Source organism: Taeniopygia guttata, chromosome 37, assembly GCF_048771995.1.
Source record: "Taeniopygia guttata chromosome 37, bTaeGut7.mat, whole genome shotgun sequence".
Lineage (NCBI taxonomy): Eukaryota > Metazoa > Chordata > Aves > Passeriformes > Estrildidae > Taeniopygia > Taeniopygia guttata.
This window is the reverse complement of record NC_133062.1, coordinates 2,804,919-2,829,660: the sequence shown is the minus strand read 5'-3', so window position 1 is coordinate 2,829,660 and position 24,742 is coordinate 2,804,919. Positions and strand designations below refer to the sequence as shown.

At 51.1% G+C, this 24,742-nt stretch overlaps 2 protein-coding genes across 2 annotated transcripts in view; both read left to right on the top strand.

Annotated features, from left to right (window-relative positions):
• Window positions 1–24,742, top strand: part of LOC101233471 (uncharacterized) — a 509,180-nt gene that overhangs the window by 305,188 nt on the left and 179,250 nt on the right. The window lies entirely within an intron of this gene.
• Window positions 756–23,553, top strand: LOC140681508 (hydrocephalus-inducing protein homolog). The gene is made up of 32 exons (XM_072921402.1): window positions 756–856; window positions 1,225–1,361; window positions 2,000–2,121; window positions 2,209–2,391; window positions 2,786–2,938; window positions 4,027–4,266; window positions 4,517–4,721; window positions 5,179–5,480; window positions 6,289–6,426; window positions 7,288–7,475; window positions 7,650–7,832; window positions 8,070–8,189; window positions 9,406–9,565; window positions 9,670–9,842; window positions 9,999–10,197; window positions 10,837–10,936; window positions 11,528–11,627; window positions 12,103–12,271; window positions 13,206–13,444; window positions 13,764–13,824; window positions 14,441–14,645; window positions 15,015–15,247; window positions 15,845–15,996; window positions 16,935–17,127; window positions 17,685–17,793; window positions 18,379–18,633; window positions 18,961–19,103; window positions 19,448–19,672; window positions 20,819–20,979; window positions 21,474–21,583; window positions 22,167–22,653; window positions 23,451–23,553. Exons 1-32 carry the CDS (start codon window positions 756–758, stop codon window positions 23,551–23,553), a joined length of 5,649 nt encoding a protein of 1,882 aa, XP_072777503.1.

Sequence of the window (24,742 nt, the reverse complement as noted above, 5' to 3'; positions counted from 1 at the left end):
GGCTGTGACACGCCACACGTGAGCAGTGGGGTGTCCTCCCTTCCCCAGCACCACGCTGAGCTTTGGACTGCTCAGCTCCCCACAGGTGTGGGGTTCTGTCCCTAGAGCTGAGGGGACCCAGTGCAGACCTTCAAGCCCTTCCAGGCAGGATAAATTCTGTCCCTGCTGACTAGCTCTGAAAGAGACAGCTCCCAGCTGACGTCATGGTTCCATCTAACAGCACACTAAACAAAAGCCAGGGAATCTCAGGAAAACGGAAAGCTGGACAAGACAAACGCAGATCTGAACCAATGTGGTTAATCAAACGTTCTCCCTTTATTCGAGATAACATGGTAGTTTATATAAGCTTCCACATAGTTTACAGAAGCAAAGACACTCTGATTGGCAAACTAATATTGTTTACCTTTTCCTTAAAACGGCCCACACCTTACACTATGAAACCTATACTAATTCACACCCAGACAACCCAGTGGTCCCCATCACACCTTAAGACTATTTCTATCTGCGCCACAAGCTCTGAATTTTTAACTGCGTCAGAGGCTTGAAGGCCTCACAAGGCCCAAATCTGAGGCCTAGACTGGAGTAGCTCAAATTTCATAACTCATGTCCTCTTTCTCTCAAAAATGCTGCAACACTAAAAAGGAGAAGGGAACTGCACATGTCAGCAAACCCTTTAAAACCCCAAATCAGATGGCTTGAATCCTGGTGGGGTGGCAGGGCTTGTCTAGGAAACTTGGTGGGTCCCTGTGACCATCATGATGCAGCACAAGCAGCAGAGGTTTCAATGCAGGAAGCAGATGCTCTGCAGAGCAGATCATGTGGTCTGGTTGCAGAGCAAAGAAGATTTCCTGTGCAGGCAAATCACATTCTAGGCCCCAAACAATTTCAGCCTCAGTCTGTACCCCAGGCTGGGCAGTTCCACTGAGACCAGTGGAGGACCAGTGGACTCACCTGTACTGGCTTTTCATGGCAGAGGAGCTGTGGGCAGTGTCCATTTTAAATAATTTTATTTGCAGGTACTGTTAGTAGCCGATACAACCTAGGACTTGTCAGGACTCCTCCTGACTTCCCTAACTCTTTGCCAGGTGGTCAGGCCACGGGGTTCATGGGCTTGAGCTGAGTTTTTAAAGTGGTGAATAAAGAAATAGCCACTTTATTTATGGCTGTCCTCTTGGACATGCAACCAGGCTGTGGTTTAAGGACTGTCCTTAATCCTCCTTGCAGAGTTAAGCTGCCCGAGTATATCCTGGACATGGGCCCTGTCCTTAAGGGTTTCACTGAGAGAAGCACTCTGGAGATCACCAACGCAGGGCAGATCCCAGTGTCCTTCCAGGCTGATCTGTCTGCCCTGCAGGATACAGGTAAGCAGTGCTGGAGACACTTCCTGTGGCCTTGAAGGAGGTGTCTCAGATTAGCTTAAGCCACTGAACTTGGGGAGGTTTTTGAGCTGTTTTCTTCTCAGTGCCCCTGCTGGGAGCTTTAGAGGCAGAATTCTCCTGGCCATCCATGCCCAGGGACCTCTCCTGGCCTGCCTGTGACTGCCCTAACGCTTCAGTGCAGAGGCCAGGTGGGCTCATCACCCTGGTCACCTCTCAGCATCCTCTGCCCTTGGCTCCCACAAGCATCGAGTTTCTTTGGGCACTCTGTGGGCTTGTTTTGGCAACCAGTGGGGTCTGCTGTGTATTGGAAATGCTTTGTTTGGAGTTCACACTGTCAGAGCACCTGTATTTATCCTCTATTGAAGAAACAGCCAGTGGGATCCTCTGGTGGATCAAAAGAGGCTTCCAAAAGAGGCCTCGAGGCAAGGCTGCACTTCCATCACAGTGCCTCACTGTGTCTGAGGGCTGCTCAGGTGCACTCCAAGTTTTTATCCAGGTCACAGAACAGCGTGGGGCTTTCCCCAGCCCTCTCAGCCAGAACACCTGTAAGGCTTTAATGTGCTTATGGCACATTTCGTGTTCCTCGGGTATCTCAGCTGCTTTGTGTTCATCTGTTCCAGGTTTCAGCGTGGACCTAGGCCTGATAAAGAGCCTGCCCCCCAGCCACAGCGTGGCGTTTGAAGTGCACTTTGAAAGTGCCCACCAGCCACCGCGTGACGTGGATGTGCTGCTGCCCATAGAGGTACCAGAGCTCTTGGGGCAGGCAGCAGGCTGGGCACAGCAGCAGATGTCACCTGCACCCTCTGCTGAATTCTCTGTCCTTGTCCAGGTGACAAATGGCCCCACGTCTCACATCCGCCTCTGTGCCACTGTGCTGGCACCGTCACTTGAACTCTCCAAGAACACGCTGCAGTTCTCTGACATCCTTGTTGGGCAGTGCCAGGTTGAGACCATCCGGCTCTACAACCGGTTCCAAGCCCCCTGCAAATGGTCCATCAAGCCTGTTCTGAAGGTAAAGCACAGGCAACATTGAACACGTAACTTCTTGGCTGGGTTTCTTTGTGTCTCTTGCCCTTTCTGCTCCTGTGGCTGCCTGAGCATTTGGGTCTACAGCATGCTGGAGGAAGCTTCTGAGGGTCTGGATCAAGGCTGGTTTGCCTGAGCCTGTTCCATTAGCGGATGCTTTGCTTTTCTGCCATCTTCACCCATTCCTCCTCCTCTGAGGACAGTAGTTCCCTGTCTGCCTGCCCTGTCTACAGGTTTTCCCTCCAGCTCTAGCTATGGGGGCCGCTCTTGGTTTGGCTGTGGGTGCTCTTAGCACTGCATCAGTGTCTCAGAGCACTCAGGAAGTGAGGCTCTGTCCTCGCAGACCAAGGAGACCTCACACGGTTGGTTTCTGTGCCCAGAAGGATCAGCACCAATACGTGACACCAGCCCTACGCCAGAAGCAGCGGGCGCCAGAGGATGAGCCCTGTCCCTTTGAAGTGATGCCCTCCCAAGGAACCCTTGATCCACAACGGTGGCAGAACTTACAAATCTGGTTTACACCCAAGGAGGAGGTGAGACTGGCAGGTGTCAGCCCGGGAGGCCTGTCAGGGCTATCTGGAAATGAGGGCCTGGTGCAGAGAGTGTGGTATGAGCTCTGCCTTCACAGGGAGCTTTCTGCAAAGCCCATACTTGTGGCAGCACAAGGAGAAATGTGCTGCCACACATACTCAGCGTGGCTCAGTTCACCCCAGAGAGCCCTCCCGTGAGATGTGCTTTGAAATGCCCACAGGGAGCTTGCACAGAGAGCACCAGGGCTGCCTCTCAGCACATGGGGGGGATGTGCCCAACTCCCCTCAGCCTGCCCCTTGCCTGGCTGTATTTGCACCTGCGACACTCGGCGTCACAGACACTCGCAGGGGATAATCCTGGAATGGCCAGGCTGGGCTCATCCTGCTGCAGGACTGACAGACAAATCAGCCACCAGACACCTTCCTGGGCACGGCAGGACAGTCACCTGTGCTGCCAGCAGTCCCTGGGGCTCTGGCCTGCCTGCACATTGCCGTGCAGCTGGGGATTCAACTTAAAGGATGGAGCATTCCCAAAAGTAGTTTGCCTGTGGCCGCTGGGTCTCGGAAACTGGCAGCGTGTACCAGCATGGACACAAGTGCTTCTGTGCTCACCAGCATTCCCAGGGATCTTTTAATTGCTGGAGAGATGTAACCATCTTGTGTCTGGCTTGGACCGGAGCCAAACACTAAGCAGGGAAGATGACCCTTATTTCTGGCCAGCGAGAGCTGATTTGCCCCTCTCCTGGAGTTGGTGTTTGCCTGATGCAGCAGTGCCAGGACAGTGCCTGGACACTGTAACCCCAAGGGCCCTTCCCATGAGCATTGCACTCCTGCATGACCAGATGAAAATGCCTGACAATCTTTGTACATCCATCTGATACCCAAATACCCAGTTTCAGTGCACACCAAGATTCATGCCAGTTACTAGACCCAGGACACAGGTGCTGTAGTCCCTAGCAGAAGTAAATACCTGTTTTCTGTTCACCTTGGAGGAACTGATAACACCCTGACCTTGGGGCAAGCGTTGTTGTATTTGGGGTCCTGTCACTCGGGACTTCATGGATGAGTTTTCTGCACTTTTCTCTTTTCAGAGGTCTTACAAGAATGAACTGAGGCTTAACATGTGTGGGAGCAGCAATCACTTAAAGCTGCACCTCTCAGGACGAGGTCTGGAGCCACGGCTGGAGTTCAGCCCCCCAGCACTAAATATGGGATGGGTGCTGGTGGACAGCGATGGGGTGGAGGCCACCGTGGTGGTGAAGAACCCATGCAGCTTTCCCATTGAGTTTTACTCCTTGGATTTTGACGAGCAGTACCTTGAGGAGGAGAAGGTGAGAAGGCAGGTCTGGTCCCCATGTACGTACTGCCCAAGCTTCTCAGCACTCCAGCATTGCCGGGCTTGTGCCAGGAGATGGAGGCAATCCCCAGGGCAAGGCCAGCTCTGCTGACATGCTGTGGGAGGAATTAAATAGTTTGTGTTGTTGGGAGGAAGGGAGGAGACAGAAATCGGGTTTGTTGAGTATGTGAGATAAAAGGCAAGAAAAGGACTCTTGCTATGGTTTCTCTTCCCTACACACACAGATCCTGCGGATGGCACTTGGCTCTGAGAACCAAAAGAGCTTTTTAATGCCTCCACGCGCCGTGGGTGGGACGCTGCTCCCAAAGGTGCTGGAGGACTATGGAGCACAGAAGAGGCTGAAGGCTCAGCAGGCAGAACTCAAGACCATGGCAAAGGCCAAGGTCAGGGCTGAGGCTGAGGCTGAGGACAAGGGCAAGGCAGCACCAGGTCAGAAAAACAGTGAGGGTTTGGCAGTGTCTGTTTTGACTGTGGTCCCAGCTGGGAGTCCATTCCGTACACCCTGAACTCTCACCTTGCTCTCCAGGGCAAGCCCATGCTTTTAGCAAATGCCTGTTCTCCAGCTTGGTGGAGAAAGTCTTGGGTGAAGGGCTGTGGTATCCCAACCCTGAGTGTAGCCAAAGCAAGCCCCTATCTGCCTGCCAGACTGGGGGAATAATCAGGATATTCCCTTGTGTCCCTTAGCCATAAAGACTAGGATTGGATGAGTTCTTCAGCCAGGTCTAATATCACTGGCTCTTTTATATTTGCACCTTCCTAGCAACAAAAGAAGAAGCTCATGTTGCTTTCACCAAGTCTCCTTTCCCAGGGTCTGAGGAGATGTGGAGGAGGATGAGGATCACAGGTGGGCAGGAGGCTGACTTTTCCCCCTGGTTTTGCACTGCAGGATATCACAAGGTTGTCACGAGCTATTCTGAGCCCATGGTGAAAGCGACTGGCAATCCTGTCTCTCGGGCTGACCTGTGCCACCCGCGCATTGCTCAGAAGACCAATAAGCCCCAGGAGAAGGTGGAGAAGAAGCCTGAACAAAACCGTGAAGGCCCAAGGAGTCGTCAGTCCTTTCAGCTGGAGGCGCAAAGTGAAATTGCAGAAGGGGCAGTCAGAGACTGCCGTGACGGGGCGCTGTGCCTGGACATGCAGGTCACAGATCCGAGGGCCATGATGGGGGAGATCCCGAGGGAGGACCAGGTAAAACCCTGCAAGGCTCAGATCTTGAGCTTGCCGTGGTCATGGGCCCTGGAGCATTGTGTCCCCACAGGTGATAATGGCACAGAGCCTTGTCCAGGCCCCTGATGATGTTCCACAATGACATCTGTGTGGATGGGGAGGTTATCACCATCCCTCAGAGGGGCAGGAAGTGGCAGTGCTCTGTGTACAAGTGTCCTGTCTGTTCAGAGTTTCCCAGCCTGGAAATCGTTATGAACAGGACAGGGCAGCTCATGGTCATTGTTTTCATCAGCTGAGGCACTCCGGAGAGGGTTGTCGCTGTTGAGGCAGGACGAGAATGAGAGAACTCCAGAAGGCTGGAGTTAGAGGATGTGAACTCTAACAGCACAACTCAAATGATTCATTTCAAATACATCACTCTCTATGGAGAGCATCGTGCAGACTAATTTCAGTGGTCTTAAAGTAAAAAATCTCACACCATTGGTGTGCAGTGAATGATGCACAGTGGCAGACCATATCTATAAACAATGTGAACAACAAGAGAGACAGAGGATTATTTACATTCCTTTGCAACTCTTTCCCAGGCTCTAGCCTGGCAGAAACCTCTCTTTTTCTCTCTGACTAAACTGAGAATACCCATAGAGGTTTCTCTCCTGGTCCTGCTTGTAGCTGTTGCCTCTGCTCTGGAGCCCGCTCACCCCAGCGGGCACAACAAAGCACTTCTATTCATATAAATCAAAAACCCCACTGCCTAAAGCTCAGTGCCTTTAAAGGAGTTGTGAGGATCAAGGTGACACAAGTACAAGCAGGATTTCCTCTTCTGTTTTAGATGCTGGAACATCTGGGGCTGCATCCCGACGGGCCTCCCCTTCCCCCTGCTGCTGTGCTCTCCATAGTGGAGTACCCAGAGGAGCGGCTGGGCCCTGCAGGGCGTGTGGAGCCCTTCACCCTCCTGGCACCGCAAGAGGTAAAAAATCACCTAAACCATCAACCTCCTTTGAGGAAAGGGTCCTGAGTGAGAAGGGTTGTCCTAGGTGGGGGTTTTTTTTGGTGTTTTTTTTTTTTGGTTTGTTTTTTTGGTTGGGTTTTTTGTTTGTTTTTTTTTTGTTGAGGTTGGGATTGAAGGTATTTGAGATGGTATTTTATGTTTGTATTTAGGTGTTTATTATTTTTAGGTATTATTAGTTTTTATTAGCAAAACAGTTTCATGGCTGTGAGTTTTGTAGTTTTTTATTGGTAAGGTATAAAATGTTTAACTATTTTTTGTTATGAGGATTTTTAAAATTAAATTATTTAACTAAGAAATGATACTTAGGTTATTATATTTTAACTTAATAACTGATTTTTCAAAGCCTGTAATGTGGACTTTTTTTCTAAGTACATTATTTAACTTTATGAAGAAGAAGGAAAAAGAAGGTGAAGAATTTGCTTTTGCTTTAAAGCTTTTATCTTGCTTCATATTTATTTCTATATTCTAAAACCTTAAACCCTAAGTTTTTTACTTTGTGACATTACACACTTCTAACTAACTACACACTCATAATTTCAGCGTTATTAATTAATTCTGGAAGTCTTCTCTACAGCCTCAGGTCAAATGCAGTGCTCTTTTGTAAGTCTGTGCCTTCTAGCACAGAAAGTTTAAAATTCTCAGTATCTAGGATTCCAACAGTCCTAGGCAAAACAAACACCAATAAGGAAGACCAAGTCCATGGGCAGGTGGACTTATTTATTTATTCTCTCTTCTGCTGGTGAAGAAAGCCCCATTTTGCTCTCCAGGATGGGGATGCCTCAGGGCTCACCTCTCTCTCCCTTTTCTCTCTCCCCTTAGGCCGAGGCCCCAGATATGAGGGGCGGTTCTGCCGAGGGCCAACCAAAGATGGGTGAAGCGGCCAGCAGAGACAGCTCTGCAAAGGAGAGCCAGGTGTCCACGCAGAGAACAGAAAGTCCCCAGGATTCCCCCCCAACAAGCAGCAAAAGCACGATGGAAAGTGCCTCAATGCCCACAGAATTCCTCAGGTGAGCCACGCAGGAGGAGGTGATGCCTCTGCTTCTTGGTCCTCTTGCCAAACAAGGTCCATCAACCCCAGCTCCACGGCGACCCTGTGCCAGTGCCTCCAGGGGATGGCGAGTGCACCCTCCTCGTTTTGTTTGCTTCTCAGCAACGTCTGAAGCCTCCTCTTTAATTGCCAGGCTGAAACGGTACCGGTGGGTAGTGCCTGCCCACGGTGAGGTGGAACTGAAGGTTCACTTCTCCACCAAAAAGCCAGGGAAGTTTGAGCAGACGCTGAGGTTTGAGGTCGTGCAGACAAAGCGCCCGTACGAGCTGCCCTGCTGTGGCACCGGCCTGTACCCCAGCATCAGCCAGGACCCACGGTAAGGCTGGCCCCTGGCAGCCCCCACACCACTGCTGCCCCTGAACCACAGCCAGGGCTGACCCCTGGGGCTTCTGCCTGGGCAGATCGTGCTGCCTGAGGTCACCCAGCACCTCCTCCTGTGCTGGAGCTGGCAAGGCAGATGGTGCCTCAGCCTCCAGGAGGGGTTTTGGCGTTCTGACGACATTTCCTACTCGGAGCATCTCATAGCTCTTCCTTCCCCGCCTTCTCTGCCCAGGGTGGTGTTTCCACAGTGGAGGAAAACCATGAAGGAAGATGAAATAATCTTCAAGGAGTATGTTGAAAGCACAGAGCGATTCCACTTTGGGCCGCTGATGTGTGGGAAATCAAGAGAGTGGTACGTGCTCCCTGCTGGGCCCTGTACTTTTGTGACATGCCTAGGGAGACAGGCTGTCCTGGTGGCACAGCCCAGGGCAGTCCCCAGCAGAGTCCTGGGAGACACATGGATTTGAGGGACCACAGATGTGTGAACGTGAGCAGAAAAGAGGCAAATGAGCCTTGGAGGAGCTGCTCTGCCTGCCCAGTGGGTGCCTTGGTGGCCCCCTTGCTGCTGCCGGTCCAAAGGTGGCTCGGGGGCAACTTCTGTCCCCCTCCACATTTCAGCTTCACCCTTTAGGAAATGAACTTTATGGTGGTTTGTGAAGTGCTTTGAGCTCTGCAGGTAGCCTGATTGAGCAATTATTCTGTAGATGGTTTTGTAAACCTTTCATTAACCTCTAATCATTAATAAGATTTTATTATTGACCTGCCAATGGGTGTTGGGGGTAACGTACAGCAGGAATTACATTTCCCTGTAATGACAATGCATCCTCACTGCTGGGTAAAGTCTGTCTAAACACTTTGTCATTTAAGCTATTGTGTATTTCTACTTTTACTGTCACTTCTTTTTAATGACATTTAGTATTAAGTTCTGGCTTCCATGGGAGCTCTGGAGGGCAAGGGCTATTTTGACAACCCAAGTAAATGAAATCAAAATACTTTAAAAAACAGACAATCTTTAGCCAGACTGATAGATGGTCTGGGATTTCTGTTTGCCTCTTTAACCCTTTTAATCCAAAGTAATGTCCACACCTGAGAGAAGGATCATTTGTTATCTTTTTGCATTGCTCTTGGGAATTGATGCTTTATGCTTCTTTCTCAGACTTTGCGCTAACCCATAAAATCCAAAGCAGTTTCATGACTTTTATGAAAGAAATTAGCTAAACTATTTTTTCAAAAGCCTTTCCTTATACCCTGCAGGGAAGGCCCCCCAAGAAAGAAGGGGAAAGAACCCATGTGCCTGGTGTAGTGTTATTTTCCTAGGCACCTTTGAATTTACATTGTGTTAAAAACTCTTGCAGTGGCCTGAGCATCATCAGGCTTCTGGGCTGGGGAAGGCATCAGAGTAAGGCAAGGACGAGCACACGGCCATGCCCCTGACTGGGATCCATTTCTCACTTTTGTTTGTTAGAGCAGGGTCTTGCAGCATCACTTCCTCGGGTGCACACGGTGCTCTCCTTGTGTGTGGCAAAGGCAACAGTCTGCTCTGCAGCCTTTTCCCCTTTTGTGGACAGGTACAAGGCCCAGAACTGTCCTGGCAATGCGGAGAATATAACCATCCTCAACAGCTCCCCCATGGATGTAGAGGTCCAGTTCTCCTTTGAGAATGCTGGGGAAGCAGAGACGTTCCTTTTGGACCCTCCCAGCATGGCGCTGAAACCAAAGCAGAAGCAGGTAGGAGAGGGGCAGGCAGAGCAGGGACGCAGAAGTGCCCAGGGGCTGCTCCTCCTGCTCTCACACAGAGCTCTTTCTGTTTCTTCCTGTGGGGCCGTGTCCAGGAGCTGACCATTTGGGCATACCCCACTTCCCCTGGCTTCCTGCAAGACAAACTCATCTGCAGCGTTGGGAAGAACCCGGAGCCAGTGGTCTTCAGCCTGTGCTGCCTTGGGGTGCGCATGAAGCTGGAGGTCAGCCCCCTGGAGCTGTCTTTTAACAAGCAGTTTCTGCACAGGTCAGTCATCCCACAAGCACTCCAAGTCTTGTGACAAAGAGAAAACGTTTGACTCTGGTTTCCAGGGCATGGCTGGAGCTGCTCCAAGTTGCATTCAGTGGCCAGGCTGGTGTGGCCATCCAGCAGCTGATGCCAAGTGCCTTCCTGTCTCTGCAGCACTGACAGCAGGACCTTGGTCCTGAGAAACGACACCCTGCTGCCCGTGGCCTGGCAGCTCAGTGGGCTGGATGACCTTGCTGAGAACTTCTCCTTGTCACAAGATAACGGCGCCATTGATCCCCGCTCAGAGTTTGAAGTGACAGCGCATTTCAGGGCCGGGCAGATGGGCAGCATTGAGAAGACTCTCCAGCTAGAGGTGAGAGGGGCTGTGTGCTGCTGGGGGCAGGGGCAGGAAGAGCTGCACCTGACAGACACAAGGGTGCTGTGACCCCAACTTCTGCCTCTACACAGCGTTTGCCAGAACGTGCAGTGCATCCACGTCCCCCCCAGATAACCAGACACTGCACCCTGAGCCTGTACCACAACCTTGTCCCTGTGGGTGCTTGGAGGTTGTTGTTTGCTTGTACAGACTGCAGCGTGGGCTCTACATTGGACTTTGTCTGAAGCTCTTCCACAGTGCAACAACTCTCCCCCTGGGATTTTGTTCCCCATGGTTTAGGTGTGCATTTCAGAGAAGGTGCTAAGCAATTGGAGAGGGTTGTCAATGCCACCTGCTCTAAGACACCTCACACTTCTTGTGGTTGTTCTTACATCTCTGTGCCTCTCCAAGAGAGCATTCCCTGCTGAAGAGTGCAGAGTTGGGCTGACAGGGTTTTTTACTGTGGTAGAATCCCACTGGGGCAGCCCATGAGATGAACAGGTTAGCAAAGTTCGGGCGTCCTCCAACGCTTGTGAAGCCAGGGAGGCCACAGGGGAAGCAGCCAGCAGAGACAAGGACTTACAAGCTGTCTACCAAAAGAACAATCTGAGCAGTGTTTGTTCCTTGCTGCCTCAGGTTTCAGATCCAGAAAACATCCTGGGGATTGTTCAGGCCGAAAACATCAAAATCTCCGCAGAGGTCTATAACATTTCTCTGAGCTTTGACATGCCTGAAGGTCAGTGGATGCCTCCTAAACAAAGCAGTGCAGGTGCACTGCATTACCTTTGGGTGCCCAAAGCACTGGGATGGGATGGGATGGGATGGGATGGGATGGGATGGGATGGGATGGGATGGGATGGGATGGGATGGGATGGGATGGGATGGGATGCAAGGATGGCGTGGATGCATAAAGCATATACCCTGCAAGCTGTGTGGAATAAAGCATCGTCAGGGCACTGACAGCCTTAAGTCTCTTTCCTCTGACCTTTGAAGTGTGCAGCTTCATGAGCAGATTGGATCTGGGGGCTCTGAAACAGCAGTGACGTGAACAGGCAGCTGGCAAGCCCCATAGGCTCAGCACAGCATGTGAAGTAATTGGATTTGTGCTTGGAAGTGAGGAAATGGGAGCTGAGCTCCTTAGCTACTAAGCCTGCAGATATTTTGAGTGAGAAGAGAAAGGGCAGACAAGTAGCTGGAAAACACCTTCAAGAATGGAAACTTACTGAAAAGGGTTTTGTGCCAAGACCTCCATGTAGCTTGTGACCTGGTGTATTCTGCAGCAGCTCACAAATACCGTGTTTGACCTCGCTCTGTGGGTTTTCCGCAGGTCCAGGTGGAAGTTTGGAATTTGGAACCATTAATGTCCTCGATAATGCGAAGCACGTCCTGACTCTACAGAACAAAGGGGCACACAACATTGAGTACAGGTAAGCCCAGCTGCCTGGTAGTGAGCATTTCCTCAGATTCCCAGGCCTGAATTCTCCCTCTGTCAATGGCTAGAACCTGTTTCCATGCTGGCTACCTTGTGGTAAGTACAAACCCTGGGCTCTCTAATATCAGTTATTTCACCAGAGAATCCAGCCACAAACCAACAGTTCTTCACAGCTCAGCTGGAGCCCAAAGGAGAGCCCCAAAATTTCAGCCACTGAAATGCTGAGATTCATTGCCTTTCTTTGATGGTCACCTCCTTTCTCTTTCTGAGACTCTGTAAAGAAATGAATGAAAACTGTCAGTGTTGAGCTTTCTTGCAGTAACCTCATGATTGTCTGCACTCTCTGTCAAGATCCAGGATTCCCTGAGCAGAGCTTTTCTTTTTTTCTGGTCCTATGCAAAGTCCAGGCTGTGCTGGTGGCACCAATACTTTTAGCTGCAGAGATCTCCATCCCTTCCCTTTCTCCCCAGTTTCATGCTGGGCGGTGCAGGTCCCAGGATGCGAGACGTGGCCTCCCACTTCACTGTTGAGCCTAAGTCGGGCATGCTGACTGCCTCCCAGCCTGGCGTGGATGTTGAGATGCTCTTCCACCCCACAAGAGAAATTCTCCTCAAGGACAAACCCATCCTGTACTGTCAGGTGAGCTGCCTGGGCCAGGCTGCGTTATCACATGGTGTTTTGGGAGCGTAAACAGGATAGGTGCCCGTGAGTTTGTGGGCCCCAAGTTGGTCAACTCCCTGAGGGCTCCCCTGGCAGGGGAGACCCTTCTGGAACAGTTCTATGTCAGGAATGAGAGACACATTGGACTTCTTTGGTCTTCAGGTTCTTGTTTTATTGTTATCTTACCAAAACTTCAGCACACTGTCTGTGCCCAGACCTTGCATGCGTGAAAACAGCACAAAAATGGCCAACAACCTCGTGCTGCAAGGTTTTTTTAAGTCTAATCAAAAACTAAACTACCCAATTGAGAAGTTACATTTTTTCCCTTTCTAACCCAATAACTGACCCCTAACGACCCGCAATGCAGATTTTTCTACCTAATTACAAGATACCACCTAAAGCCAAGAAGAAAGAGGAAGAAGAAGAAAGAAGAAAGGAACTCAAGGCAACACCCTATATCCTTCATCTTGAACCCATCTATAACATACTAAAAATGCTAAAACCTAAATTTCTCCCCTATGTGACATACTAAAGTACTCTCTACAATCTGTTTCACACTTTTGTGGTCTCTAGTTTACCTTGAGGCTTTGGAAGTTTTCTCCATGAATGAGGGTCAAAGTCAGTGTTTTCCTGGGAGTCAGAGCACTCCAGAGCAGACAGGGGGATATTCCCTGGGTTCCCACAGGTGTCTAATGGAAGGAGGGCTTTGACTGGAGAATCCTCTCTCCTACATACACAAACAGTCTTTCAAAACCATTTGGGAGGCTTCCTAAGTGGAGCTGAGAATTCCTAAGTGGACTCTGGAGGAGGTGCCTAAAATGGGAGGGGTAAACTGGAGGCCTGGGGTGGAGGCTGGGGGCTGGGGTGGAGGCTGGCCTCTTTGCTTTGGTCACCTCCCTTCCTGTGGACGCAGGTGAGAGATGCCAGCTCCGGTGAAGGAAGCGAGCTTGTCGGCAACATCCCGTTGAGGGTGTCGGCGAAAGCCGAGTACAGCAAGTGCAGCGTTGAGCCTGCCTCACCCATCAACTTCGGAGCCATGGTCAAGGGCTCCAGGAAGACCCTGACGGTCGTGCTGGACAACAAAGGCACACTCAACTTCAAATTCTGCATCCGCCAAGCACCCGAGGAGGCATCAGCCTTGGAAAGCAAAAGGTAGGAGAAGCCCTGCACCACCCTTCCTGTGTGAGGAGGCAGCGCCCCACAGCTGGAAAGGGGCAGGCAGCCAGGAGACCTGGGCTATTGTCCATCTGCATCCCTGGTCTGGGGAGAGGGAGCAAAAAAGCACCTCGGTACCCCACGTGTAGTGTGAAGCTGGTGATAGAGCTGCTCTGTCCAGCACTGGGAGCTGCAGGTTGCTCTCTGGGAGCCATCAGGAGGAAGGCTTTCCTCTCTGAGGAGGAAGGCCAGCCTCAGCCTCAGAGGAAGGCAGGGGAGCTCAAGCATGACAGATACCTCTGCTTTCTCCTCTCAGTTTACAGCAAGGGGAATCTGCAAAGTGCTCACTGAGAAGGAAATCAAGTTCCTCGACACAGGTGGGTGACTCCTGCTCCCCAGCAGTGCTGCTGCAGGGGATGTGAGAAGATGCTGCTGTGCCCGGGCTGGGGGCTCATCGCCACAGGGTGGGACATGGTCTGCAGGATGGAGTCCAGTGTCTGCTCAGTCCCCCTGGCAGTCCTGTACTCTGCCTCTGACCTGGAGCGGTGGGGTCAACAGAGGGGAGCAGGTCCTGTGTTTGCTAGCTGTGAGGCAGCGTAGGTCTGTGCACACCACAGAAGCAAAAACATCCCCCACTGAACTCCCGGTCCACAGAGCTCAGACAACATTGCTTTTTCTTCTTCCCAGTTCCCTCCCATCATTTCTCACAGCTATTTCTGCTCTCTGCTATTTCTGTTACCTCTGGAGGATCACAGCTACTACCTTTAGTCTTCACACTCAAACTCCTTTCTCTCTGCCACTTGGGACAGGCTTGCAGCTCCTCTTGGCTTGTTGCTCTCAGCTTGGGGCTGTCTTTGGGCCATGGAGTTATCCTTCCCTGCCCTGGGACTGGGTGCTTGGGCCCAGCTGGAGGCCAAGGCAGGACATATTCCTTGCTGGGGTGCTCAAGGCACAGCCATTAGCCATCAGCCTCTCCTGGAACTTTTCCTGCAGCGTCGCCTCAGTGTTGGCATGTTCACGGTGTCCCCCTGTTCCGGTTCCATCGGTCCCGGGGGCCAGCAGAAGATCTCAGTGGAATGCCTTGCCAGGCAGGAGGGGACGTGTGAGAAGCAGCTCTACATTGACATCACGGGCAGAGACCCCAAGGACAATCCCCTCGGCATTCCCTTTACCCTGATTGCCAAGTCCTGCCTCCCAGGTACCTACTGCCCACAGTGCCCTTGGTCACACCTGCTGCTGATCAGCACCTGAACTTGCTGCTTGGACAGAGAGCCATGCTAGGCCTGGGTTCCCTCCTTAAAATCCTCAGAGGTTCCAGCCCTCTTCGAGTCCACCAGTGGACTCATCCCTCCCAGCTGAGAGGGATGCATGGAAGGATAAAAGGAAAGCAATGCTCTCTAAGGCTGAGTTTGACTGAGCTCCATCCTCAGCCAGCTCCCCCACCCAAGGCTGGGTTTAGCAGTCACCCGGGCAGAAAAGGCTTATCAAGCCTTCTGAGAGGCCAGCAGGGTCCAGATAAACACATCAGGGAGGCTTCTCCATGCTCATCCCTCTGGTGTGTCCACAGCACTTGTTGAGGACGTCACATCAATCTTTGAGGACTACCCGATCTGCAGCAGCAGCGACCTCGTCCAGAAGATGCAGTCGGTGAAAGGCGCCGGCCTGTTCGTCACAGATGAGAACAGATTCATCTTCAGCAATATTCAGGTTGGGCGAGAGGCTGAAGCTCATTTCAGTATCTACAACGCACGCCATCTGCCATGTGACGTGGTCCTCTCCATCAAACCGCTGTCTGGAGAGGTAAGAACAGGAGGCCAAGGTGGAACAGAAGGCCAAGGAGGTGGTTGCCCTCTAAGGGCCGTTTGAGAGCCTGTTTTGTTCTCCAGGTGCATTGATCCTGTGGCCCAGACAAGGCTAGCTCAGTGCAGGTCAAAGTGCAGGGGAGGGCAGCAGAACCAGGGAGCAGTTGTGTGGAATTCTGCATGTCTTGGTTTTGGCTCACACCTCTGGGTCTTCGGTGGGAGAAGTGAATCCTTCTGAACCTCTCTGGGAAGCACACACAGAGAGGGGATGTTATGACCTGACATGCCAGGGCTCAAAGAAGAGCATTTTCTCAGGCTCCCTGGCTTTTCCTTTTCCTTGAAGGCCAGTTCTAGGTCATTTGCAGGGTTTTCCATGCAATGCCCACCTCCCAGATAGGCTGGGGCAGCTGCCAGCCCTCAAAACACACAGTGCTTCAGCACAAAGTCGGCATTCCCTGGGAGGGAGGGAGCCTGCCCAGGGAAGCAGGAAGGAAGACACAGTGTCTGGGACTGCTCTCATTAATGCATTTATGGATAAAACTGTGTTATGTTGAAAGGTGTTTCCTCCTAACACTGCTCTCTGGGTTCCCTCAAGGAAAAAAGCCCTATCGAAAACATTTTCAAGTTGTATCCAGTCAAGATGTCCATTGCCGGCTCATCCTATGCCATTGCTACGGTGACCTTCACCCCACCAGAGGAGCAGAACTACAACTGCACTTTCAAGGCTTCCCTTGTCATCCCAAAAGGGTAACTGACCCTGTGAAATACTGGGGGAGGCCTCACTGATAGCTGCCTCTCCCCAGGGAAGGCACAGACCTCTTGTTAGCGCTAATGCTGTCAGTAGCCTTAGGCAGAGTACTTGGCATGAGATGATCTGGGAGCCAATAGCCCTTAGAGCAGGAGAATGAGGCTGATGGTTTAGCCTGTGTGAGGAACTGTGAAGACAGGGAAATAGTACAGGTGGCCAATTGCAAGTTACTGAGATGTGCTGCAGCTGAGCTGGGGGTTTCCAAGGACAAAGGCTTAGATGAAGCAGTTTCTGTGCCAGCAAGTCAGCAGTCACGTTTTCTCTTTGTTTCTGTAAACTTAAGTGATCCTGTGTGACCCCCTGGCATTCATTAAGCTATTTTATGTGAGTGTTTGGAGCTGGTATGAAAGAGGAGCCCAGTTCCTCTGCCCTGGGACCTGTGAACTGGGGCTTTGACCTGCCCTTCCTCAACCCTTTAGTGGCTGAATTGGAGCAAGAGAAGTCTAATTTCTAATGAGCAATTGCTTTTTTACTGTTCTTGGAAAAGATCTTTACTGCTAGTGACAATCATTTCTATTTGCCTTCTTGCTTTTGTACTGCTTCCATGCTGTGCTTTTGCTCGTTGCATAAGTCTCATCTCACTGCAGCCAGGGGATTTGCCATATCTCATCTGGTGCCTTCTCATTTACCTGCTGTGCTGCATAATTCAATTAAGTGAAATTATTTTTAAGTGTTATTGTGGAAGGCTCTGGCTCTTTGGAGCAGATTCCTCTTGTGAATGGCCCTGAGTGGATTGGGAAGAGGCTGGTGGGGGGCTGTGTTGTGGGGTACAGGAGCACCAGGCAAGGAAAACACTGTGGGTGGCCCTTGTTGCTTTGCTTGCCCAGTGAGAAGTGGGCTAGTGCCAGCTGAAATTGTTTCTGTGCCTCTCCTGCAGCTCTGTGGGAATTGAACCCCAAATCCTGACCTTCACCATCAGCGGGAAGGGGCACGAGCCGCGGTTGACAGTCGTGTGCTCAAGTGCTCGCAGCGAGAGGGGAAACGCCGTGCTGCGCTTCAAGAGGCTCCAGCTGTGGGATTCAGAGGTGCTCCCTCTGGTCATCCGTAACGATGGCATCATACCTGTCAAGGTGAGGAGGACCTGCTCGAGGAATGGTCTGGTTTGGGAACAAGTGCTTGTGGCACAGGGGAAGGTCCCAAAGAACATGGCAAACCTGGAAAGAGGTGTCAGAAATTCTTTTTGAACAAGTGACTGACGTCTGTTCTCCAAGAAGGGAGTTCTTGGAAATTTTCTGCCCAGTCTTTCTTCTTTAAGTTGAACACAAGAAAGGTGGTGGAGTATTTTCCCCTGTCTCTCCGGTCACCTTTTGTTCTCATGGGCATGTGTGATTTCCCAGTTCCATTAGATTGTATTTGATCCCAGTTTATTACATTTTAAGTAGACTTAGAGGTGGTTTAAATACATTCTGCTCATTACTTTCTGCCCTGTTTGGTTCTGTGTCACTTCTATCCAGATGCCTCTGGATGCCCTTTTTTCCCTGGCTGGTTTGACTTAACTTTTGTGCTAAGTGCTGTTTGTAGTGGGAGAGGTGCTGGCCTCCCGTGTGGGACCAGCAGCACTGCAGTGTCAGTCCCTGTGCCATCCTGGACTCACAGTATCCTTGTGCTCTGGCTTCTCTTTTCTCAGTTTATGTTACTCCTGGAGGATGAGCATGGAATGTTCTTCTTGAAAGGCAGGACCTCCCCAGTCAAGGTATTCCACACTGGAGATGTGAAAAAGGAACTCATTGGAAAAGGTAAATCCATTAACCATGAAGTGCAATCGTGCACAGAGGGAAAATGTGTGCCCTGCTCTTGGTTCTCTGAGCAGCAGCCAGATGTTAGGCACAGTTTCTTTCCTTGGGCTCTCTGTCCCCCAAGCTTTTCTTGGGGGCTTTTTGCAGGGTCTCCTCCTAGCAAGCTGTAGCAAGTTCTGTTCTTCTAGACGTGGTGGGTTGAGTTGTGGGGGACTGCCACTACCTCAGAGGACCCTCTGAGGTATTTGCTGCACGTGGGAAGGTACCAGCCTGAACAGACACAGCCCTTGAGCACACAGCCAGCCAGCAGAAGCCCAAAGCACTCTTTGGCTCAGCTTTCCATATGGCTGGAGCTGGCTGGAAGCAGATGGAATGAGGGCTGGGCATCAGCCTGAGGTTAAGCTGTGTCTGGAGGTGGCCGTCTTGTGAACAGAGGAAGAGGGTCTGGAACCACTCTGGAACCACAGGGGGTAGAACCTGTGCTTAGAAGGCAGCTGGTTTCAACCTCTTATTCCTCATGTATGCTATGGAAATATTTCCTCTGTACAGCTGTACCACCTAACTCTGATTTCCATTGCTGTGCAGCGAGCAAGATCCCAAAGAAGCCTTTCTTCCATCTGAGTCCCGGGAAATCAACTGAGTTTGATGTAATTTTCAAACCCACCGTGGCTCAACATCTGGAAGGGAAGATTCATGTGTTAGTGAAGGACAGCTACTCTAACGAGACCCTAATAGAGCTGGTGGGTGAAGGCCACAAGGAGGAATTCACCCTGCTTGGACTAGAGGATGACACACAGGAAAGGAATGTTAAGAGCAGTCTGAAGAAAGACATCACTGATGGTAAGAGAGGAGAGACTGCCAAGGTGGAGCAAGGAAGAGGAAAATATCTGATCATGTGTGTCCTCCCTCTAGCCAGGCCTGGGCTGTCTCCCACGGGACTTGGTGGCCTGTGGGCGTGGTAGCCATGCATGCAGAGCAGTGTGTGCTGTGCTGCACGTCACTGGCTCAGGGATGTGTCCCTGGAAGTGGTGAAACTGCCTGGGGAGCTCCCTCTCAGAGGGGGGAAGGCTTGGAGCAAGGAAGCATTGAACATGCAGGTGTCTGTGCACGTCAGGGGGCAGGTGGAGCTCCCTGCATGCTGAGATCCCTTGCTCTCCTCCTTAACAGCTGTCAGAGTGAATCACATCGAGTTTGGGGACTGTCCTGTCGGGAAGCGCTGCTACAGGACCTTCGCCGTCACCAACCGCAGCCTTAAGCAGTTCATGCGCTTTGAGTGGGAGGCAGATGCCCCATTCCTGTTCTCCCCCAAGGTGAGCGTGGACTGCTCTGCCTTTCCCCATTGCTCAGGCCCTGCCCTGGTGTTCCCAGGAGCTGGCAGGGAGTGCTCACATACCACTGATAGCCCATTCCAGTGCCACGTGGGAGATGCAGTCCCTGGCTTGGCTGGGCCAAGGCTGCCAGCCTTGCAGAAAAGGTTTCATGTTACGGGAGGTGGCACCTTCTGTTCATACTTTTGTCTATCAAACTTCACTAAATCCACTCTGAGGTGCAGATTCCCGGCACAGCTGCTCACCACGTCCGTCAGTCCCTTTTGCTGTCAGTCCTGCCCTTGGCAGTGCTTCCAGTTTGGTCTTGACTCCCTGATTCTCCCTAGGTGGGACATCTCCATCCTGGCTGTGCCAAGGACATCACAGTGATCTTGAAATCAGATGTCCCAGCCACCTTCATGAGGCACCTTGTGAAATGTAAGATGACCAAGGTCAACTTTGAGCTGCCACAAAAGAAGGTTCCTGACTGGGATGACCAAATGTGCATTGTCATATGGAAGAATACCACCAGGAAAAACCCGGCAGCCGCCACGCGGCCTAAAATAAAGCAGGTAAGAAGCAAAATGGCAAGAAAAGCCAACCCGGGTTTTACAAAAAGAACCACTAGAACACCATCACTGCTGGCTGAGCAGCTCCTGCTTCCTCTGGACATTGGACAGCCATGAGGTTCACCAGCAGCGCATTTGAACGGAGAGGTGGAGGCACAGTGACCGGATACACACACAGGAGAGGAGGAAGCCTTTTGATAAGAGACCTTCAGCCACACCCAAAGCCTCAGTCTGGGCCACAAACACAAGTGTTGCAGCCCATGTAGAATGGAAGGCAATGTTTTACGATTTTATCCCATTTTACGGTGTTAGAAATCTCTTCAGCTGATTGGTGCCCTTTTACCAACAAGGAATTTAGTCTGCTGCACTCTGTCTCTTCTTTTGAAGTGGAGAGAAATACACTTCTCCTGCATGTGCTGGTGAACTCCAAGTTTTGTCTGCATGAGAATTTAGTTGTGGTCTCTGTATTTGGTGTGGGATATCTCATCATGGTGTAGCCCAGGCACTGCATGACTCTACGAAGGAGTCTGGAGAAGGATCATCTCCAAAGAGTCTTACTTTCATTGTCATTATTGCCAAACACACTCATCTTGGGTGGAGGTTCTTTCCGAGTTTCTGGACCATTTTAAGGCCTCTAAACCATCCTCTTTTCTATCAGAATATCTGCAGTTGGAGATTTTCCTAGTGAGATCTTTCACATCCCAAAATGCCCATCCCCAGCTCCAAACAGTTGCTCCAGACAGGAGACCTGGAGAGCACTTTCTTCTAAGACAAGAAGAAAAAGGTGCTTTCTAGAACTCTTCACTCTTGGGGTTCTCCATCCACAGAGCTCCAGCAGGGGAACTTAACCCTAGTTTGGAGACCTGCTGGATTTATAGGAACGAGGAAAAAAGCCAGGCCCTCTGCAAGATTGAAGTACAGGGACTGGAATGCAGCTGTAGTCTCTCTGGGTGTATTAACAGCTGTGGTAGTGACCGCTTGGATCAGTGGGCAGAAACAAGTACTGTAGCAAAGCAGTCCCAGTTTTGTCATTTTTCCAGGGCAGTAAAAGTGAATGGTCCTTTCTAGTGATCTTGGAGGCCAGAAGATTCCCTTCTCAGCCTGACTTTCTGGGCTCTGCTCAGTGATTCTTCCCTCCTCTGTTTGCAGGTGGTCGAGACAGCCCCGGAACCAGCTCACACTGTGGTGGAGGAGAGCAGCCAGGAGTTGGAGGTGTACCTCAGTGCTGTGGTTGCCTACACCCAGTTCAAGCTGAGCACGACCATGATTCAGTTCAAGAGTACCTTGCCCTTCCAGACAGGGACAGCCACGTGAGTGCTGGAGGCTCTGTGAGCAGGAGCTGCCTTTGCCCAAGGCTGAGCCAGAACTGCTTCCCAGAACTCTACCCCACCCAAACCAGCACAGGCCCTTTTACGTGCACGCAAAGCCAAGCAGGAGGTGGTGCTCAGGAGAGGCTCAATGCTGCCATACCTTTCTGCTGAGAACAGCCACGGGTTTGCTTTCACTGTATGTCATCTGTCCTCATCTGCTCCAGAATAAGTTTGCAGTCAAACCAAGACCTAAAGTCCAGAATAAACCCCTTAGCTTCAATGTCCTGGGCACCATGTTGGCCCTTTTCTCTTAAACTTCCAGACTTTGAAATCTTTTCTTGGGCCACCCAGGACAGCAGTCTGAGCATGGCTGGGTTGCCTGGGGAAGATGCTTCTCAGGAGAAAGTGGTATCAGGAGTCCATCAGACAATATTACTGTACTATTTGCTTTATACTTCTTGGACATTTTTTAATTCCTCCTCCTTGCTTTTTAGTTTCACACTGGAAAACACAGGCGAGGTAGCTCTAGAATACTCCTGGGAGAAACCTGCAGGGAGTGAACCAGTGAAGAAGCTGAAGAAGCCATACTCAACCACTCTGATGCGTAAGAGCATTTCACTTGGTAGCTGAGGGCCCGGGGAGAAGACCCTGCCACTTCAGTTCAAAACATGAATTGCTTTTTCATCCTTGTCCACGCATCCACTTTCATCAGCACCTTCCCAGCTGCAGCTGGAGAGTTTTCTCCTTGTCCCCCTCTGCCTTTCAGCCCCTTCTGTTCTTGCTGAGCCACTTCTGCTCTGCAAAGCAGCTGAGCCAGGCTCTGGGGAGAGCCACGTGCCGGGTCAGGACTAGGAAGGGGGACACCAGGTCATCTCTTTGAGAAGTCTGAGACCGGGAAAAACAGTGGTGTAATGAGTGAGCTGCCCTGCAGCCACTGTCTATGTGCAGTTCCCCACTCCAGGGCAAACGCAAAGTCACTGTCTGAAACCAGCTTTCCTGCTTTGGCGCAGGAGTGTGTGCTCAGGCAGAGACCCTGCTCCCAACTCTCTGTCTCCTGCTAGAATAAAGTACTTGACCAGAGATTCTCCAAGTGCATCCCAGCTCTCTTCCACCTACCTGCAGCAGGAGGCAGAGTTGCTGGGAACACAGGATTTTGTCTTTGGAAGGTATCCTCTTCCTCCCTGCAGGTCGGTTCCTCTCCTATGATACTGTAAAGCATCGCAGAAAGCTGCTGCGTCTTTTCTGGTCGGAGCAGGACCATCCTTCGGAGACACATCCTGAAGTGTGGCAGCTGCGGTGGCCTGCTGAGCAGCAGCAGGATTCTGAGCAGCAGCAGGAGCCAGATTCCAAGTGGCAGCAGGATTCTGAGCAGGAGCTGGATTCCGAGCAGGATTCCGATCAGGAGCTGGATTCTGTGCAGGAGCTGGATTCCGTGCAGGAGCTGGATTCTGTGCAGGAGCTGGATTTCGTGCAGGAGCTGGATTTTGAGCAGCAGCAGTATTCTGAGCAGGACGACTGTGTCAGCACCTCCCTAGAAGTTTTTCCAGATGTTGTCCATGACCTGTTCTCAATCAACCCCTACTGTGGCATCATTGCTCCTGGCCAGAAGGAGACCTTTGACGTGCAGTTCTTCCCAGAGTGCCTGGGGAAGTTTAAGACCACCCTGCTGTGCAGGTGGGAAATATCTCCACGCTTGCCAACTCATGCTACTGATGGGTATCACTGAACCACAGGGTGGGACAGGGTGGGAAGGACCACGCTAGGTCATCTGGTGCCACTTCCCTGCTGAAGCGGGGTCATCCCAGACTACGTGGCACAGGGTTGTGTCCAGAGGACTCTGGAATAATTCCAGTGAGGGACACTCCACACCCTCTCTGCGCAACTTATCACCGGCACAGGAAAGAAGTTCTTCCTCAGGTTCAGGTGGAATTGTCTTGTTCAGGTTCTGCCTGTTGCCTCTTGTCCTGTTGCTGGGCATCACCAAGCCCAGCCTGGTTCACCCCCCAACACCCTCCCTTCAGTCCCTCTCACTGGGATGGGGAGCCCCAGGGAGGCAGCAGAAACACCCACAGGAGCACAGAAAGATCCTCATCTTTCATCATCATCTTTCACCCCTTGGCAGGGAGGCACTGGGAAAAGACACTGTATGAAACAGTAAGCTCGTGGAGGGTTGCAAAATCTGCAACAAGAGATCCAGGGACCAGCCAGTCCCCAGCTCTGCTTCCTTTTGGGACAAGCAAGGCCTGCTTCTCCACATGGAACCCCATGTGCTGTAGTTGGTCCCCGGGCATTTAACTGGTCATGTTCCTGCCCTTGCATCTCTGCAGCCTCCATGCAGCTAGTGCAGCTGTTAAATCTGCTGCTCGCTGCTTGCACAGAGAGAGGATGCAACACTGTGTGCCCTGCAAGGAGACAGAAAAGCGGCGGGCTGGGAATGTTCCTCTGGCTAATACCAGTCCCTCTCTTCCTAGGATTCCTAACGTGCAGCCAGGTGAGAAGATGGGGCAGGTGACTTTGGAAGGCAGAGCCCAGGAGAAGGACAGTCTGGATAAACCATTAGAAGAGACAGAGTAAGGCCAGGGACCCAAGAAGGAGGTGCTCTAAAGACCAACACTTGAGTGACAACATTTGTGTCAGCTGGAGCGTGCGGCAGGAGCTGGTGACATCCTACCTTCTGCTGCTGGTGGTCTCCCACCCTTCACCAGAGACCTCTGCAGCTACCCTCCCACGTTCCAGTGAGCACCTCCCTCTTACCTAAGTTGATTAACTAATTGTTGATTAGATTGATAAGTAATTGATAATTTTCCCTTAATTGTTAATAAACAATTGCTAATAAATTGTTAATTGTCAGCTTGTCTTGGTTTGAAAGACAGGTGTCTGCCAGACCTCTCTGGAATGGAGAATGAGATCCCCCTTCCCTACCAATTATTATAACTTTGAAATTAAGGGGCTTTCAGGCAAAGATGTGGGAAAAGGAGTGGCAGTTCTTTACCAATATGTACAAGGCAAACAACCAACACCACCGGCAGCAAGGACAAACAGAACCAGAGACCTAAGCCCAGCCTTCCCTCGGCTGCAGGCACTTTCCCTTTGGTGTAGTTCCAGTCACAGCCGGGCAGGGAAGGGAGGCAAATAATGAATAAAGCAATTGCTAGAGAAACTTTAATTATTATTGAGGGGCTCTAAAGCCAGGGAATCTCAGGAAAACGGGAAACTGGACAAGACAAACGCACATCCAATCAATATGATTAATGCAACGTTCTCCGTTTATTCAAAATCAGGCGGTAGTTTATATAAGCTTCTACATAGTTTACAGAAACAAAGACACTCTGGTAGGCTAACATTGTTTACCTTTTCCTTAAAACGGCCTACACTGTACACCATAAAACCTATACTAGTTCACACCCGGTGGTCCCCACAATACCTTAAGACTATTTTCTATCTGCGCCACAAGCCCTGAATTTCTAACTGCGTCAGAGGCCCCGAAGGCCACACCAGGCCTCAATCTGAGGCCTAGCCTGGAGTAGCTCAACTTTCACAATTCATGCCCTCTTTCTCTCAAAAATGCTGCAACAATTCCCTCTTTTTCTTTTGAGCTACTCAGGCTGGAGTGAAGGCACAATGAACTAATTTTTGCACACACTGTCTTTGACCCAGCCAGAAAAACCTGAAGAATTGAGCCAGTTATCAAATGAAGTGTCCATTTGGAGAACACTGCGTTTGGCTCGTTGAGTCTTCTGAGGCAATTCGAGAAACTGATGTA